Source organism: Myiozetetes cayanensis, unplaced genomic scaffold, assembly GCF_022539395.1.
Source record: "Myiozetetes cayanensis isolate MyiCay16 unplaced genomic scaffold, myiCay2020 scf9, whole genome shotgun sequence".
NCBI classification, from domain to species: Eukaryota; Metazoa; Chordata; class Aves; order Passeriformes; family Tyrannidae; genus Myiozetetes; species Myiozetetes cayanensis.
This window is the reverse complement of record NW_026088185.1, coordinates 12,506,153-12,525,029: the sequence shown is the minus strand read 5'-3', so window position 1 is coordinate 12,525,029 and position 18,877 is coordinate 12,506,153. Positions and strand designations below refer to the sequence as shown.

The 18,877-nt window shown below is 43.3% G+C and overlaps 1 protein-coding gene across 5 annotated transcripts in view; it reads left to right on the top strand.

The window, feature by feature from the left end:
- Window positions 1-18,517, top strand: part of PARD3B (par-3 family cell polarity regulator beta) — a 402,616-nt gene extending 384,099 nt beyond the window's left edge. For all 5 annotated transcript variants that reach the window (XM_050340097.1, XM_050340096.1, XM_050340094.1 and 2 more), the window contains one exon: window positions 13,791-18,517. In XM_050340097.1, coding sequence (XP_050196054.1) covers window positions 13,791-14,145 — 355 coding nt within the window. In that variant the 3' untranslated portion in view covers window positions 14,146-18,517. The remainder of the gene's footprint in view (window positions 1-13,790) is intronic.
- The last annotated feature ends 360 nt before the right edge of the window (window positions 18,518-18,877 follow it).

The window sequence follows — 18,877 nt, the reverse complement described above, 5'->3', positions numbered from 1 at the left end:
GGCTGAATTTAGGCTGCCTGAACACACCAGTGCTGGGTTTGAGCATTTTCTGTACGGATGCCTTTACAACATGCCGTGCTGCAGCCCCCTCTGGAATGGCCAGTGGGAGCAGCTCGGTGGTGCAGGCTGTGCTGCGGTACCGACTGCACCACGCTGGATGGCAGAAAGCACAGAGCAGATCAGTTTGCAACGAAAGGGAATTAAAAAAAAAAAAAATAAAGGCAAATTCAATTAGTCAGTTGAAATTGAGTTGGGGTTTACACTTGAATTTTTAGGCCCAGATCCATCAGAGCACTTAAGCACCTGCTTTACCTTGAATTTTGCTTTTCAATAGCAGTCATTTGCTCAGGTATCAGAGGCCTTCAGGAAACCTAGGCTTAAACAGGCACTGTAAAGCATGGAGGACAGATGGCAGACAAGCAGTAGTACTTGGACTAATTTCTTTTTTTTCACTCTCTGCACTTTATGTGGTTTAAATAATGCCTGCTTAATGCAATGGTTTTTTTGTTAAATACCTTGTAAATAATGTCAAGGAAGCTTATTTAATGAATCATCTGAATTTTTCTTTGAAAAGACTCGCTAGTAGTCTTAACCTGGAATCTCTTTAGTATTATTGAGGGGAATAACAACCTTAGTGTCATTTTGGTTTGATTTCTTTGTATGAAGGGGTAACAGCTCTCCCTTCTCTCTTGTCACCAAACATCTGAAGCAAGCTCTATTATTGAGAGATTACTGTGGTGGTACTCGGTTTTACAGAGATTTCATCAGAAACATTGGACAATGGAAAATTTTCAGCTGTCCATTATTACACTTCTTTGTACACAGTCTAAAAATATAAATGGAAATTATAATTACATCTGTAATTCTAGGTCCCAGCTGAGATCACTTTAATCGCAATGTGAGGGGGAAAAAAATCAATAGAGAACCTTTAACCCTGGTCTTTTCCTCCTTAGACATTTCATTTTCAGTTGTACTAGCTTATACCACAAGTTTTGTAAGTTTTTCAAGGGACTTTAGTATACAGAGACAATTTTGCGTCCTCAGAATGATATTGCTGCTTTGTGCTTTCACTGACTTAAAAACTGTAGTGATGTTCTTGAGTAATGGTTTATATCGTAGCTGCTTAATATAACATGAAGTTTCTTTCTTTTACTTTTGTATCATTAAAAAGAGGGTCCTTTGAAATGTTGTAAAGTATTTTTAAAGAATATCCTCTCTTACTGGAAGTTGATTTGCACATGTCCTTTTTTAAGAGGAACCCAAGTCAGCGTTGAAGATTTAACGTTGAGATTTGGCAAAGACATCATTCTCAACTCTCCACAGGCTCTCTCTACTATATTGTGCTTTATGCCTCTGGGTTTCAAACAGTAGGTCTGTCAAGGTTAAATATTATTATATTTGGGGTTTTGTATCAACATTTGCAAGTACACAAGTGCCATCAAATGTTTTTGTTTCTGAAACCTGCACCTTTCTGCAAACCTGGACTGAGACTAATAGTTGCTTTGGTTTGAGTCAGCATCTGAGGAGGAAAGGAGAGGTTGTTTTGTGCTGTAAGACCTGTGCAGACTATTAATTGCCCACTAATTGCAGCTTCCTCTGAAACATCTGGTTCTGATAATAGTCACCGACGTGATGCTGCAGATTAGGGCACACTCCACTCACTACATTGCCTCAGTTGCCATGCTGTTAATATGTAAAATAAGCAGATGTAACATCCATGTAGTAGAGGTGTGCTGTTCACCTGGTAAAATGTCTTGTTTCTTAGTAATTGCATATATTTTCCCTTTTTCTAGATCATGGGCACTCAAAGAGTCAAAAATAAATTAACCGCATTTTCGTCAGTCTTTTTTTCTGACTACCTGAAAGACACAACTGGAAAGGAATGTTTCCATGTGGAGTGAGGCATTTCAGCAACCCACATCTAGCACCCAAGCTATTTGTTTGAGGACTAAGGCTGTCAGGCCTTAACTTCCTGACTTCATTCCAGGATACAGATGTCTCATTCTCTCCCTGCCCTCTCCTCCCCTTTCATATCCCATTCTCCTATACAAGAGCCTAATCCAGCAATCACTGAAATGCTTGCATTGACATCCAGAGGCTTTGGCTGAGGCCAGATGAGTCTGGGGCACGAAGTTCCTCATTGCATCGAAGTTATTCCCTCTTCTCCGTCTGGTATCTATGCAGAGCACAGATCTCTTTCCATCTTTACTTCCCCCTGCAAAGTATCTTGATTTTTTTTATGAACATGCCACTTCAAGTCTATCACATCACACAATCTGAAAATACTTAGTGATATTATAGTAGTGACCTTTATTGTTCATTAGTGAATCAGCAGCTGAGCTTACTGTGGCTTTAAATGAGCTATATAAATTGGTTGTTATTTTCAATGATGATTCCCTTGATTTGAACATACTAGAGCAAAGATAATTGATTGATTCATTATGTAAAAGATTGTTTCAAGTTAAGAGGGTGGTTTTATTTAAAAATTTTTCCCTCAGCCAAATTGAGACATGCTGTCTGGAATCTTTGCCAGGTTCTTACCAGGTTCATATCAGGAAGCACTATTCCTTCTCTTTTTTCTGACCATAGTAGCCCTCCTGGGTGGAGTAGGGGTGCCTCTCTGATTGTGGTGCTGTTCATCGTAATGTCAGCTGAAGCTGCTGACAGTATCATGTCTTGCACATAAGACTCTACTGCACATGGTAGTCCTTGATACATTCTGTATGTAAACATTCAAAAGAAATTAAAACCTATACCAGGTGGTGCTGTCCAAAGCCTCTCTTTATCTCAGTGCTGGCTTGCCCCCTGTGTTCCAACTGCTGTGCTGTCACCTCTGCAAGGTATCACTAGTTCCCAGCTGTTGACATTGCTTTGCCAAGGATGCATGTTTTGATGTGTCTTTAAAGAATTCTTTTTCCGTCTTCTGCTGTGTGTTCCTCTTTCAGCTTCAGGATCCTGATGTCTTTTGTTCCAGATACATGACTAAGCTGATCGAACTTTTGCAACCGGCTGTACTTGCTCTCTCTAAATGGTTGTTGTGCTCTGAGGACTTTGCTGTTGCAAATTTTATCTTGTCATCTGTCATGCAGCATAGTGTGCAGATGGCACAGAAGAAATTTGTCTAGAAGCTACATATCTTGTTTGTTACAAGTGTTAGAGGGGATGCACGTAGATCTGGAATATTGATGATTGCACCAGTTCCCAAAGACCATGCTAGTAAGTCCTTCTGGGTGCATGGTGCTGCCCCAGACCCAGAATGCATGGAAGAAAATCACATAGATCTGATGATGTCTTATTCATCTTGGACTCCTTGCTGGCATTGCCAGGGCTCATGCTGCTGGGGAAGAAAGCAAAGAAGAGAACAGTAGCCAGGCCAGAAAGAGATAGTGGTAAAAAACATGGTGTGTGCCATGGGCTCCAGGAATCCAAACCTAGGCCTTGCTGAGGTAGAGAAGACAGTGGTGGATGTGGTATCTTGTCCTGTTGTCATGCCCACCCATCTGCAGCCGTGGTCTAACATGATGACCTCTGACTTCCAGATTTGCTTAAAGAAACAAAGCCCTGCAAATGAAAAAAGGAAGAACTGAGCCCAGAAGTGTATGAAAGTCAACAGTTATATTGTCTTAATCTGTGAATGGAACATAAGACTTGTGTATATCTGTAGGCATTAAAGCTAATATCATATCTGTGAGTAAAAACTCCACCTGTGCCCAAAAAAGAGTTTGGAGCTGTACTGTGCTTCTCTTCTGTGGTTCAAGTCTCAAAGGAATCTTACAGTGATGTATTTGGTAGTGGTGGTGTAAGCATCTCATTCAAGCGCAGCTATTCTGCAGGGTATGTTGAGGGGGTGTTTGCTGATTCACGTCTGTGTCTCACTTCAGAATCTGCTTCTGCTCCCAGAATCTGGTATGCTAAACTCTCCTCCTCTGAGCAAGTCAACAGCCTGTCCCAGGCTGCCGCCTCAGAGAATGGCAGGGACTTTGTAAATAAAGGAAACAATTGAATGATAAGTTCACACTTCAGCACACTGCTTAACAACCTGATAACAGTTAATTACATACAGTATTTTTAAATGCAGCAAGGGGCAGATAACTCGTGCAGGGGTGGAGCACAGGCCCTTGGGTCTCACGACCAAAGGTTAACCTCTTACTCCCCGTGTCCCTGAAGAGGCTGGTGGCCTGCAGCTCCAAATCTCAGCACTCTCTTTGAATATTTACTGGCTAACAGGACTTAGGGTCATCCACGTAAAGTTTCCTTAGCCACAGGGGAGAAGCTGCGCTCTGTCCTGCAACTTGTGGGTCCCGCTTTGAGAGCTTTGAGCAGGCAGAAAATGCAGAGTAGTAAAAGAAGGATTGTCTCCACCACAGGCAGCAGGTAGAGCATATCCAGTCAGGAGTCTCTGTGCTCGCTGCAGCTGCACTGCTGTTGGTGTAACTGTAGAAGCTCTGAAGGAAGAAGCCAGCATAAACACAGCTGGAACGGGCGGCAGTCGCGGGGCGCTTGCGGCCGTCTGCAAGTCACAGCAGCTGCAGTCAGAGCTACTGCTCTCTGGGCACCGGGTGGGACGTTTCCGTCTCTGCTAGCCCGGTGGGATTGAGGGTTTGACCCTTGTTATTTGAAGCTCAATTTCAGGACATCTGCTGTCAGAGCACCCGCAAAGTTTGTGACTTAATGCAAGTCTAATTAACTGATTTGCCTATCCAAATCTAGAGATTTACACACTTCTGTAGAGGCAGCTGTAAAGTTACAACTTCAGCCGTTTATCACGCCCCGAGCCTTTAAAGCTTGATTATGAAAGGTGGTGTTTAGTGGCTGGCTGGAAAATGGGTGGTTACCAGAGTGTTAATGGAGTTAGGCAAGCCAGGAAATGTATTATCTAATGCCTGTATAGAAATGAACAGTTCTAACAAAAGAAAATACAGAGATGGGGGATGTACTTACAGGTTGTTTGTGCTGTATAGGAGCAAATCAGTACATGAGCAGTAGGGGAACAATGGGGACTGAAATACTGTCTGAGGAAAGAAATAAGAGCTGCTTGGTTTTAGGGTCCCTCTAGCCCCCAAAAAGTAGCCATTCTTCTCCTCTGGATCTTAAGCTATGCCTTTGTTGCAAAGGGGAAAAAAGGGAATGACACATCTCAGTGAGTTTAGCAGAATGTCTGGATCAGAAAGAAACAAAATGGAGGAAAAAATGACCAGCTACAATCAGTTTCAAAAATAATTTTCCTTTTTTATCGGAGCACGGTTTTACTACCCAGTTTGTGCCATTGGAGGCAGAATTGACAGCCATGCTTTATCATGCCAATGGGAGAAAATACTGTGAGGAATGCTTTAATTTAAATGAGAGATGCTCTAAGAAAAAAAAAAAAAAGCCTAAAAGCTTGGTAATAACATTAATAACCACTTCTTAGAGGTTTTTACTAGCCCACTAAAGATCACACAGCATGTTAAGGTCCCAGCGGCTAAGTAAAGACCTGGGCCCAGGTTGTTATTACTTAGAAAGATTCTTTTAATGATTTCTGCTATTTGTTGAAAATCATTTGAACAGCACAGCTGAATGGTCACTGTGCTTTAAATTAATTTCATGTGAAAAATGAGATCAGGGTAGAATTTGGGTCTAAGTATTTCTGAAAGCACTTCACAAAACCAGTGTGGATAGCAGTAGTGCTGTGAATGGATAGAAGGGTGTAGGCTTCCGTGCTCGGGAGGAGTGGGATCGATTCCTTCTGAAGAGGGATTTTGACTATAGCAGCAGAATTTCCCTTAAATCAAATTAAAAGCTCCTGTACCACCAAAGGACCTTTAATTTTTACTCTGATAGCCTTCAGAAAAGCAGAGACCTGCAGTTGGTGTTAGGATGAGGCAGAGAGATCCAGATAGTATTTCTGGCTGTTGTGCTGCTGCTGTGCTGAGGCCCATGTTGGGGTCTTGCCTCTGTATCTCACTGATCGCCTGCTCTTGAGGGAAGTAGCTGGCTTTTTTTCTCATGGCGTGCAGAGCTGCAGGGTCCTCATGTTTGATGGAGCTGCTACACAGTAACACAGAACAAATATTACCATAGCACAGTTTTCACTTCAGCATCTCACCCCAGTGGTAGCAGTTGCCCATGCATTCAGTACATTTTTTTATTAGTTTCAGGTTGCCTTGAAATGCAAAATTCAACTGAGAAACCTAAGCATTTGCTTCTCTTGCTGCTTAAGAGACACATGTCCTTTCAAAAGTTTTCTCCCCTCCAACGTAACTTGGCTGGCATCATCTCAGAAACGTGACTCAAGAGACCAAAGGCCAAGAACTCTTTTAGTCTGTAGGAAGAGCTTTTGGCCCCCACTGATCTGCAAAACAAAAGACTAAAGGGACCTTAAAATCTCAGCCAGGTCTCTCTCCCCGACGGAGCATGGGGGTTCCTGAGCAACAAGCATGACTGCTTAGCATTGAGAGTAGGTTACCAATGCCAAGAGGTTAATGACTCACATGGTATTATGTTGTGTTGAATAATGAGTAACATATGAAATGACACATGTTGTAATGACTCGCTACTTAAAGTACCAATCTACTTAAGATCCCTTTAAGCTTGAAGAGATCACAGAATAAGGATGTCTTGTTCAATAGGTGCTACTTTATTTTATGCCTCCTGGTAGAAGAGATGTGCCATGCCTGAGAGCATATGAACAAAACAAGTGAGGAATTGAGTAGGAAGGATTATTGCACTGGTTGTTTTGAATGCTTATTGGGCATTTTTAGAGCACCAGCTAGCACATTTTGGGTTTTGCTGCTGTTGATTCGAGGGTTTTAATCCTGATTATCGCAGTTCCTCTATTTGTAGGTTGGATTTAGGGAAGGAAAGAAAGGGGAGCTTTGCCTGCAGGATGGGATTATCAGAAGCTGGTCTGAGATCTACTTTGGAAAATAAACTAATGCTGAAGCAAAGGAGCGATACTGTTTTATAGTTTTGTTGCTGGTGGGAGGGAGTTTAATTAAATGGTACTCTAAATTCTGATGTTAACCAATCTGTGACAGAGTTTGCACCATTAAGGATTGAGAACAATCTATTTGCATACAGCAAAATACGATGTTCATGCTGTCAAAAGAAATCTTGCATAATCTTACAGTAAAGTTTTAAACCTGTCAGATGATGTTTTCCTGGTTTACACTTGTTTCTTCAGTCTGTTTATCTGCAAGGAAAGCTAGTATCTAACTAAACTTTATGCTTGGTCCTAGGTGTAAAAGCGAGTGTGACATCTAAATGCCTCCAATTGCTAAAAACTGCTCAGGGAGCAGCTGGGGCCCAACACCTCTCAAAATGTGGCCCTCTGCAAACAATAAAGGACTTAGTTCTCCAGCTGCTTTAAGGCTAGACTTCAACTAGAGTAAACATATCTACGCACTTACCTGCTGGGATCGTGGTGCTTTAGCTGTTTGTTTCGAAATATTTCAAGCTGTATTACTGGAGAGAGAGAGAAACTGTACATATAAACTCTTGTGTTCAGGCCAGTTAATGCCACTTAAATTTTGCAAAACTGCATGCAAGGGGAGAGAATCAGGCCTGCCTGCATTGCATCTGAAATGTACTCTTGCTTGAATTTGAAACAAACTTATATGGATCCCTCCTTCTCTAAATGCAAACCAAATAGGAATTCTTTCAAAAGGGAAGAAAGATTTTTCCACTCTTACACCTACCACTCCTCCCCTTCTTCCCTCCCAGAAATGCAGGTCATGAAGTGATCATTATTTTTATGGGTCTACAAAGCCTGTAGAAGTCAAAGCTATGTAATATACATTGCAGAGTGTTCTGCTAATCCAGTCCAACCACAGTCGTGCCTGGCCCAGGGATGAGGGTCTGGTAACTGGAAACCTGACACTGAAGGAATTCCAAACACAGTCCTCAAACTAAAAACAGCTCTCTCTGCATGGCATGTGCTACATGAGAGCCAGGGATTGTATTCATTTACGTTATCTGATTTTTTAGCCTTGTATTGTTGATAAAAGGACAGGAGAAGGAAACACCTCCATCAGCTCAGCCCATAAATAATCATGTATGGTGTGTTTGAGGTTAGTATGACATTGCTAGACATCTGCTGCCTTCTGAGAGGTACAAGCCTTGCTCACAGACAGCAGCCACTGAGCCCTCCCTTGTGCTGCAGATTCTTCCCAGTGCTAAAACACCAAATTTCATCCCCAGTGGATTTTAAATGCAAAACCTTCATTGGCTATGGGAAGTATTGGTCTGAAATGACAAAGAATATTTGTGACAGGAGTATCTCACCTATTAAGGTACAAACTTTAATGAAGCTCAGAGTCATGCAGTGATTTTTTTTTTTGTAACCTGCAGTGATTTAAAATTTCCTTTATTTTTTTTTCTACATTATATGCACATTAAATTCTAAGCAACAGAAGTTCTTAGTGCCACTGACTACAAACAGCACTGTGGTATCTTTAATACTGTATCTGGAGAGAATGGAACTATGTGGTGTTTTCAGCCAGTTGTTTTGAGTGCATGTTGAGAAGAGCTTCATAAAGACACAGTGCAATGTATTTGATACTGTAAGATTGTTTGCTTGCATAATTTAATTCTTACATCAGCTTCTCCTTTCTTCTTTAAAAGTAGATCCTCCTGGCTGAGAACAAACAGCATGCAATCACAGTGCATACAATAGAGTTCTTCAGTGAGAATTTGGACCCAGATAGGACCTTGTTGCTTTCTCCTGTTCTTTAATCACAGCCTGAGCTGCCTGATGCCATCACCCAGAGTCTCTGTATGTCTTGCTTAGACATGAAAGAGACTGCAGCCAAATGTGGGCTTTCCATTTGCCACTTAGTCTGTGGCTGTCTTTGAAGTTTATTTCAAGAAGTACTCCCTGACAAAGTAAGAAGACAGTTTTTCATGTGAGATTATATCCCTTGCAAAATATTCCCTCAGCAGCAAGGAGGGAGACAGTGATGTAAGAAGAGAGCATTCCCTTCCTTGCTTTTTACCAGGTACTAAGAGGGTGACCTCTGTGACTCTCCCTATAGAATAGAGGGAAGAAAAACTCTTTGTCATGATGAAATTCAAACCCCCAACGTGATGGGGCACAGCACGAACAGCTAGACCATCATTTTGATTTCCTTTCGTTTTAGATAGCCCGAGCATGTGTCTCCTGGCTGATGTTAAAGGTGACCTGCAAATGGGGGTTATCCATGAAATGCAGTAAACCTGAAATTTAATTACTTTTTTTCTGATTGTTTTTTGAAGCATGGGGTATTTAGGCCAGTCTACTCTGTAAGATTTCCTGCAATTGAAGAATTACTGAAACAGGGGGTTGAAAAAAAAGGAACTGCAGAAAGCGAAAATTGTTTAGTTGGGTTTTTTTGAACCTGTTTAACTTCAATAACATTTTGGGTAAAAGAAGCCTTTCTTAAGTACTCCAAATCCTGTGGTTCAGTTTTAAGTAAACCCAGAAGCTCTTGAAAATTCTGCAGCAAAACCAGAAAATACTAGATTTTCTGTTCCGTGCTTGGAAGATAAATAAAGCAGAGATAGAAAAACAAACTACTTTAGGCTTTACTTGTCATAGAGAAAATAACAACACGTTAATTGAACATCAGTCACAAGTTGCCTGCTTTATTTGGACAAGGCTACTTTGGCTCTTAATGCTCCAAATGGATTGCAGTTGTTACCTGGTAAATAATTTTAGACAATTAACCAGTAGAGCTGCTATCCAGAATATGAAATGATACAGTGAAACACTTGCAACCACCTGTGTGTATGAACTGTAATTTCCCTGCAGGGGAAGGTGAGATTTTGCTTCCTCTCAGTTAAAAAAGAAACAAAAAAAAACCAACAAAAAAACCATTTTAAGGGGCACCTTGTCTGTGACATTTTTGAGGAGTACATTTTCACACTGCCCTGCCAGTTTCTCTCCTTTCTGGAACCTGGTGCTTCTCCTTCCTTTCCCATCAGTGCTTTCTTCAGCAGCAGCTTCTGCTTTTAGCTAGACCTGCATCCATAATGCACTTTCTAATAGGAGCCAGCAGAGCTGAACTATCAGCAAAACCAGTTTTTGAGCTCTGAGATCAGTGACTTCCCAGGATGTTGTGTCAGCTTCCCTGCCTTCTGTCTGCCATTAGTTGCACTGTATCCCCAGGTCAAACAACTGGCCAAAAATCTGGAAAACAGCTGACGGTCAGAGCAGCTCCTACCCAGCATGTCCTCTCTGAGGGCACACTCCTGGCCTGGTCCTTTTGAGTGGCTGGACCTGCTTGACCCAATTTGTGGATTTTTGATCACTCCCCTGGGTCACTGATTTTCCACTTGAGGTTATTGGTTTGACCCCCACACCGTGGGTCACTTGGGAGGTGTGATATGCCCCTGTGAACTCTGAACTCATCAGGAGCCAACAAAAACAGTGAGAGAGGGGAGAAGGATTTCATTAGGGCCTCCTCAGAGGTGGTAGTGTCTGCCGAGTGAAAAGGCGGGACTTGTTTTCCTTCTTGCCAGAAACAAGCACAGCATCTACAAGGGGCTGCCAAGTAGAAAGTGTTTGGTTTGAGTTGCTATGGCAATTTCTTTAAGGATAAACAACAGCATATACTTTTACAACATGGGCTATCAAGTGAAAAGGGTGTTGGTTCAGAGGAGCCCTGCTGCCCCCAGTGTCCCAGACTTAACTGCTAAGGGTGATAGCATTCCTATAGCCAGAGCTTGGTATCTGCAGCTGTTTCTTCTACCTTAAAAAGATTGACTTTCTTATGGTTAATTTGACACACTTGAGGAGGCAAGGGCTGTTTTTTCCTGTATTTTAAGGCTTGTCACACAGAGGTTTGTGGAGACTCTTTAGGCTGGCTGGTTGACTGCACTGTGAGTAGCTTCCTAGGAATGGACTTCATCAGGCATGGCTGGTAGATGGGGAAGAACGAATCCTCAGGAAATAATTCGTCTCCAACGTGCTCTGCTGGGCGTAACAGGGAAGAAAAGTCTTGTCATTGTAGCTTGTGTATCTGCATACGTAACACCCACTGGGATCACATGGGGAAGTGAGCTGGAGAGTGTCGTGTAGATATCTTTTGAGAAATTTCCCTCAGTCATGCTGTCCAGGGTCAGCCTTTTGGGCAGTTACCAGTGCTTCCCAAAGTTTTACTCGTGCAAGAGTTCTGGTAATCATTGATTAGATTTTGCTTTTATTACCCCTAAGGCTGCTAAAAAAACTCACATGCCTTCGGTCTTTCTCAGGCTTTTCTTGAAGTGGATTCAAGTCTGATCTCTGTGTGCAACCTCTCCTTCCAGCTGCTAAGTCCTTTCTCTGGGGAAGGCACTCAAGAATTGTACCACCTGTGGATGTTTCACCCTCAGAGAAGGGTAGCTGGTCCTGAGAGTGAACAACTTGGATGTTTCTTTATTTTTTAAAGAAAGATTTTGCCCTTCTCACATGTTCATCTGCAGTTGGTTTACACAACCACAGATGGTGTTACCTGTAAGTGAACCAATGGTGGATTGGATTTGGTAGGATAGGAAACAGCAGTAGAGACCTGATGGCACAAGCTGAAGCAGCTTGGGTCCATTTTTCATGTCTGGCACACTTTGATTGGTCAGGCTCATCTTCATTGGGCAGTCCTAGGTCATAGCAGCCTGAATGCACTACCCTCTGCACACAACATCTTCTGTGGCAGCAGTGTCACACTGATTCCTAGAACTGCAGCACCTGAGCTTTCCCGGGAACTGCTCTTCTGGCTGGATGGCAAAACATATCCTTCTTTTTTCCTGCAGCTTCTTGTGTCAGTTGAGGCCTGAGCTGTGTACTGAAGGCTCAGTACATGATGTTTGTAGCTCAGTCCTATTCTGAACCATTCTTTTTGTACCAATTGATCTTGAAATCGTTCTTTTTTAGAATAATTCAACGTTTCAGTTAGAGCTCTGTGCAAAAGGTACCTTGCTTTTCAGGTAATGTGATTCACAAGAATTTGCTTGATTATAGCTGCTGATGAGAACATCCTCTAAAACATAATGTACAGGATTTTGAGTATTATCCTTATATTAAAAGGTGATGGGTGTAGGTTTGACATTTGTTCCTGTTGGTGTGCTGCTTGACACAAAGCAGTTCCTACTGTTGCAGAGTCTTTTATGATTGGAAGTACATTTTTATGCACAGAGGAATTAAAGCTGAGTGTGATGGGACTGATTAGTGAAAAAGACTTCACGTAGAAATACATGGAGCAGCTCTTTGGCCTTCTGTGGAAATTAGACTTTGTTGTGAGGCGTAGGTGTGTGAGCAGCGACAGCAGTTGTCTCAATGCATGCACTTAAGAGTGGTTTAGTATCTCAGAGGGTGGCTTCAGGCCCTTCAGCACTTTGTCTGGACTGTCTCACCAGGAGGTGAGGGGGGGAAGCTGGGAGTGCCTGTCTTTTATAATGTTCTGTTTTTAAAGCAGAAAGTCTCTGGGGAGCACAGGGTCCTAAAAGTCCAAGGCCTGGAATGCTTACTTTTGCTCTTTCCATTTTAAACAGGAAACATTTGCATTAAGCTATTCCAGGAGGAGAATTGTAGGTTCATTTCAAGGCAGATAATGTTTGTTCATTGCCTGTGTCCATGATTTACCCCATGGGCTTAAATGAGTGCAGCAGAAAACCACATGTTTTGTTTTACTACATGCTAAACAAGTTTCAGTGAAGTCTGGGAGCCCAGATTAGAAAGGAGGAGAATGCTTGTGTGAACAAGAGAGTCATTGACAAATTTTGAACACCTGATCTGCTGTACCAGAATGACTTTTTTTCATGATCTATGCAAAGAATATTTAAACAGTCGATGAGTTCAGTACCAAAGCCGCAGAGCAGGTGTAACTGATTTATACTTTCAGCCCCTGTTTTGGGTCAAAACCCTGTTGTCCTCCTTCAGCTCTCAATGGATGCTTTTGCCTAAAGTGCAAAGACATTTGCAGTCAGGCAGGCAAAAACTCCTAATTGAGTTGAACTTTTGGGCATGCTCTGGTGACATGTCTGTGAGAACAATTATTTTTGCCATTTTAAAAGTATCACAAGTTAAGTTGTACTAGGAAAAAATATCAATGCTTCATTAGTGCAAATCATGAAATTAAGATAGAGAGGGCTCCATGGCACATCCTCAGGGACGACACGTTCACGTGTTGCTTTTCACGCGAAATAGAGGCTGTCAGATCCATACTGATGCAGACAAGTTACAGGGCTGTTGTAATAGCAGGCCTTCTAGATTACAGGTTTTTTGAAACCCCATTGGCAGCTTGCCCATTAAACACAGGTATTGTAGCCTGACATCCCTAGTGTTTCTTCCAGGAGTTCCAGTTTTTCCAACTATGGTGTTTGGAAAGTTTTACAGTCTGACATGTTAGGAGAGAATAGTGGGAAATGGCTTGGAAAGTGCGAATATTTGTGCATGTAAAGCTTATGGGATTTGCAGACTTGCAGACCCAACTCATCTGTTTATCCTCAGGCTAGATAAGATTCAGTCAAACATGCATTGTTTAAAGGAGCTTTGTTTCCATTATGGCAAATGGATCACAGGAGACTGACTTTGGGAGCTGAAGGGCTTCAGTGCTCCCCCATTGTAAAAGGGCTGTGATGTGTGCTGGACCCTTCCTCCAGTGTCCTGGATGTTACTGACTTTTGTAGCGTGCAGGTGGGAGGCTTGTTATCCTTCAGAAGTTCTTTTGATTCATTGGGACCTGTCATGCTTGAGGTGGCATTTCCTTTCCCAAAGTAAACATAGATTGTAAGTACAATAATGTATCACTGGCCTAGTAGACTGCCTTTTTATGTGCTTTATTATGTTTTTTCCTCCTCAGGCGTGGACCTGCAGAGCCACTAGAATATTTAACAGGGCCACGAGTAACATACAAAGAGAGAGATCTTCCCTACTACCAAGGAGGACAGCCTGTTATCCACCCATCTAAGGGGAACCACATCCGCGCGCCAGACACAAGAGTGGCAGAATTGAGGTACCCCCAGTATTACCCGGCCCAGCCCGTCACAAACCAGCATAAAGGACCCCTCCGGCAGGACGTGCCACCTTCCCCTCCTCAGTCCCACCGAGCACCAGCTTATCACGAAATTGTCCGACACCGTGGGACCAGTCCAGACCACTACCAGTACAAGCAGCAGGATCCCAGGCAGAAGAACCCCATGACTGCAGCTGTATAGCCATGCACTGGACTCGCCAGCACGGCCCAGGAGGAGTCCCATCGGACATCATCCTTGTAGAGTTGTTCCCAAGCATAGCTGCCTGTAAGAATGGCACACGAGACCTGGAGTCGTTCTTACTGAGCTGGGCTCAGCGTAGGTGCTTTCTAACAGGCGAACTAAAAGCCACGTGAGGTACGAAGTGTTTTGAGTATGTGAGGTACCAGACAGTTGTGTATCTTTTAATTCCTTTTAGAAATAGAAAGTGGCTGCTGGAAATGAAACGCAACACTAAATACACCTCAGGGCTATTTACCGAATAACCAGTTACACCTATACAGTACATAGCTGTCTGTGTAAGGGCAGCAGAGTCACCAGAGTTTACTTCAGAGCGCTATTGTAAAGCCTTTTAAGTGAGAACACAGCATGCAGTAGGGATGTCATATGGAGCTGGGGATCTTGTGTAATCCAGTGTGTGATCATGAGTTGACAAGGGACTACCACAGAAGTAGTGGCCACATTCCAGCAGCTCTGTGCTTTAGGGATGCTGCAGTTCCAGATTTATCATCTGGTCTCTGTCTTCCTCTTTCTTTTTGGTGGTGGCAGCATTTATCTTGTAGCCTTTATTTTTTGCAGTTTGTGATCAAGAGTCTCCTCTTATTGCACTGCTGCATTCGGAGTAAGACAAAAAGCTTTGTCCTCTATGCTTGGGCAGGCTCACAGAGGACAGGCAGCCAGCCAGCCAGCCACCTGAGAACTGTGTCTGTGTGTGTGTGCTTGTGAATGTTCCTTAGTTATATAGTGTGCACTCTTCAACTGTAAACCCTGGAGATCAGATCCTCAGCTCCTGTCAGGAAGTGTCGTTCTTGGGGTTTCAGTGGAGCTGGCCTGTAAGAAGTGGCTGAAGAGGTGACTGTGGGCATGAACTCCATAATTCATCTTAAGTTACTGTATCTTAAGCATTCTAAGTGCTGCCTTGGCTCCATCAGGGCAGTGTTCCAGCGAAGTGCCTGCCAGCAGCGTGCTGTGCCCTGGCTGCTTGCTGCCACGGGAAGGCACCTATTGGTGTGGGACCACCCTCAGTCCACAAGTGAAGCTCAGCCTCTGGCAGCACCTGGTCCTGCCGTGCTAAGTGCCAAACTACAAGTTCCTGCAGCCACCAGCCATCAGGTCAGTGGGGGAAGGGGCTTTTCGCAGCAAGGGATGAAGGAAAATACAAGAAAGCAACTCCTTCAAGACCCTGGGGCCCAGGAGGAAGAGGAGAGAATAGCTGTTTGTAGCAAGTTATTTGCATCAGTGCATAGGAAGAGAAGGTGAGGGTGGGGAGAAGGCGCCAGCAGCACAGCAGAGCCAGGTAGGGGAACAGGACATTGGGGTACATGCCTGAGTCTTTGCCCCACACAGCCTGAGCGTGCTCTGCAGCCAGCCAACCTGGGAAGAGGTCAGAAATGCATGTCCCAGCCACAGGGGCCTGTGCAACCTGGCCCAAGAGGGCTGTGAGTGCTTAGAGATCTGTCTCAAGGATTTTGTCACAGGGAAACCATGCAGTCATGTGACCTAGAAATATATTATTTCCAAGTGTCCTTAATTCCTCGACTTCTGCCTTTTGGGAGTGTTACTAAACCATTTGGCCTCCTCTCCTCATCAGGAAAAGACTGTGACCTGGCCAAGGATTAAGCATAAGGATTTCTTTGATGTCTTTTTGACACTTTTGGTATGCAACAGATTAAATCGCATAGGTAATTTCCCAGGTATTAAATATCACCAGGAAGGTTTGTCCTGCTAGGAGTGTCTCCCACCAGCAGGTAGTGACCCTGATGAGAAGCACCATTTAATCCCAGCCCACGTTTCTTCTCTGCTGCTGATGTTGGTGAGAGACTGGCATAACCCTGAGGCATGAGGAGTACTTGCAGCTGCCTGACTGGCCAGCAGGCTCTAGCGTTTGCATTGACACCAACCTCCACCCACCAGCCGGGCTGGGAAGCAGGGGAGAGGAGACAGCTTTTGAGTAGGGGGAGCACCTCTGTGATTCAGATGGAAGGCTGGACTCCCTGGGGTAGGGGCAGGCACAGCTTTAAACCCAGTCAGGAGGAAGCTTTGGTGGGAGTGGGAGAGGGAGAGGAATGCAACCGATTATGAAACAAGTGCGTTTGGTTCTTGTTTCATTTCTTTCTGCCCTCTTCCCTAGTAATGTAGGAGGGAAAAACCTCTGGAGGGAGGGTTGGATGTAAAGCTGGATGTCTCTCAGTACCCTCCATAAATAAGGCAGATTCCCCAAGGAAACTCTGCCTGTCATGTACGTGCTTTACACAGCCTTGTACTTCTCTCAGAGAGTTTTAAATGCTGTAGGATACTCAGCCAGGACCTGGCAGCCGCAGGATAGCTGCTGGTGTTATAAAGGCCTGTTGAAAGTGAAGCAAAAACAAATTAAAATACTTTCCTTTCCCTCCTTGAAATATAACCCTTGATACATTTGATCCAGCTGTAAAGAAACTAATATGTTTGCGACAGTGGCTTTATCAAGCCAGGCCACAATTAAGAACAGCTCTGAATATAAGCTACTGCCTTTGTAAATCACTCTGAACTAACCCTTCAAATGGCATCATAGCACAGTGAACAGAACTTATTTACAGTATTTCATGAGCCAGGGCCAAATAAAATCTGGATGAAAACAGCTCCTGGGTTATTTATAGCCTTTGAAGGACCTGTGCAATTGTCTCCCCGTAACCCGAATCTTTCCTTAAGAGCTCTCCGTGACTGCATCGGCTCCACTTGGTTGAGGCAGACAGATCAAACAAACACCTTCTGAGCTGTTAATCTTACCCAACAGGTTATTAAATGATGCTTCTGCTCAGTAAGCAGAACTCAGCGGAGAGCTTCTTCCAATAAAAAAAAAAAAAAAAAAAAAAAAAGAAGTGCTGTAAGTATAAAATATATGAATGCATCCTACAGGTAAGGAGCTAAGGAGGAAGAACAGTATGACCTAGCTGGGGGAACAAGACCAAAAAAGTATTACAGAGCATTTCATCAATCTCTGGAGCCATTGTTCTGGGAGAAAATTGGTGTTTTCTGGTTTAATATCTGGTAGGGATACGGTATTTTCAAAAGTATAATGTGTAACTACAGTATATATAGTCAGATTTTCTGCAGTGTAAAATGTATGATTTTAGCACCATATTGTGGAAAAATATGTACCATGCAGAATTCACGAGGTGCTACAACTGACGGTTGAAAATACACACTTGCAAAATCCAAAAGAGCCGTTAAGTAACAAGTTGTTCTTTTCCCCATATGTCCATATGTTTGGGAAAATTATGAGTCTGAAATGCTCTTGACACGTAATTGCCTCACACTCCCTCATCCAAAATGTGCCAGTCCAGCAGTAAAGTTACTGACGTAGTGGGTGTGAAGGGAGAGCTGGGTTTGCCGCAGGATCAGCGTGCTGTAAGTGTGCGTGTGAACAGGAGTCAAGACAAGAAGGAGAGAGGCCCGTGCTCATGTGAAGCTGGAAGCTTTGATTTCCTGAGCTGGTGGCGTGCAGCCTGCATTTCTGGCTCTGGCATGGGGCCAGCCAGGCCCAGCAGTTGAAAGATTAAGAGATAGAAAAAGAGCCTGTGGATTTTCTGAGTGACCACCCACTAGTGAGCCATGATCTTGGCCTGCAAGTCAACATTACCACTGTGATATATTATGATGCAGAAGTCTCTAAGCACCCCTTGAATGCATAAAGAAGTATCAATTGCCCTTTTGGGGGAAAAAAAGGGGGAGAACTAAGCATCAAAAAAAAAAAAAAAAAAAAAGGCTCCTGCCTTGAAAAAAGTGCATGCAGCCCTGAATTCCAATTCACTCCAGCTTCCTGATCTAGAAATAGCTTCACATGCTGCCTAATTTTTTTACAGATGACTTGTGCTACCTCCTCCTCCTCCCAGCCATCACAGATTTGTTTATCAGAGAGTTAGTGCTGTGAGTGAATCCTACCGACTGCTCTGCCAGGGCCGCATCCTGACGCTCTGCTCTGAGCAGGGGCTGCTTTGCACTTCCAAAGGGCCCCACACCTGTGCCCTCTGTCACAGTTGTTCTGCAGGGTCCTTAAGCCTTATGTGCAAAATCAGAAGCACTATTCATTATGTCTGCATAGAAGAGAAGGCTTTGTAACTACTCTGTTATTGTGAGGGAGAGAGAGATGATTATGATCCTGACAATACCTGTGTGTTTAAGTGAAACTGATTTAAAAATCACATGTGATTGTTTTGGGGGAGAAATTTGACACATAATTCGAGAGGTTTTTTCTAGTACCACGTCAAAAATGTTGATCTTTTGTTACATATGGCTATATAAATTTTACCTGTTTTATTTTGCATTAAAATAAAGGCTTTAAGACTATATATGATTATGTATTTGTATGTAGAGTCTTTCTCTTTTTTGTGTCTACGAAGTCAAGCACAGCCCTGGATGTGATTTGATATTAGAAGATCAAGTGTGATCCAGGATGGATCAGAAGTGGTAAGATGACTTTAAAAAAAAAAAAAAAATGGGGGGGGGGAACCAACAGCCATACACTGCTCTGTAGAAAAAAAATGCATCACAGGGCTTAGCTTGATTCCCTCTCAAATCTTCATTGTCTTCAGTGGTAGACCCTGAATCCTGATTCCATAGCCAGGAATGAAAAGAGAAGTGAGAGAGAAGTCCCTTGACATCTTGGAGAACTTCATCTTAGGCAGCTGCATGTTCATTGCTAAAGTTCCCCAGACAG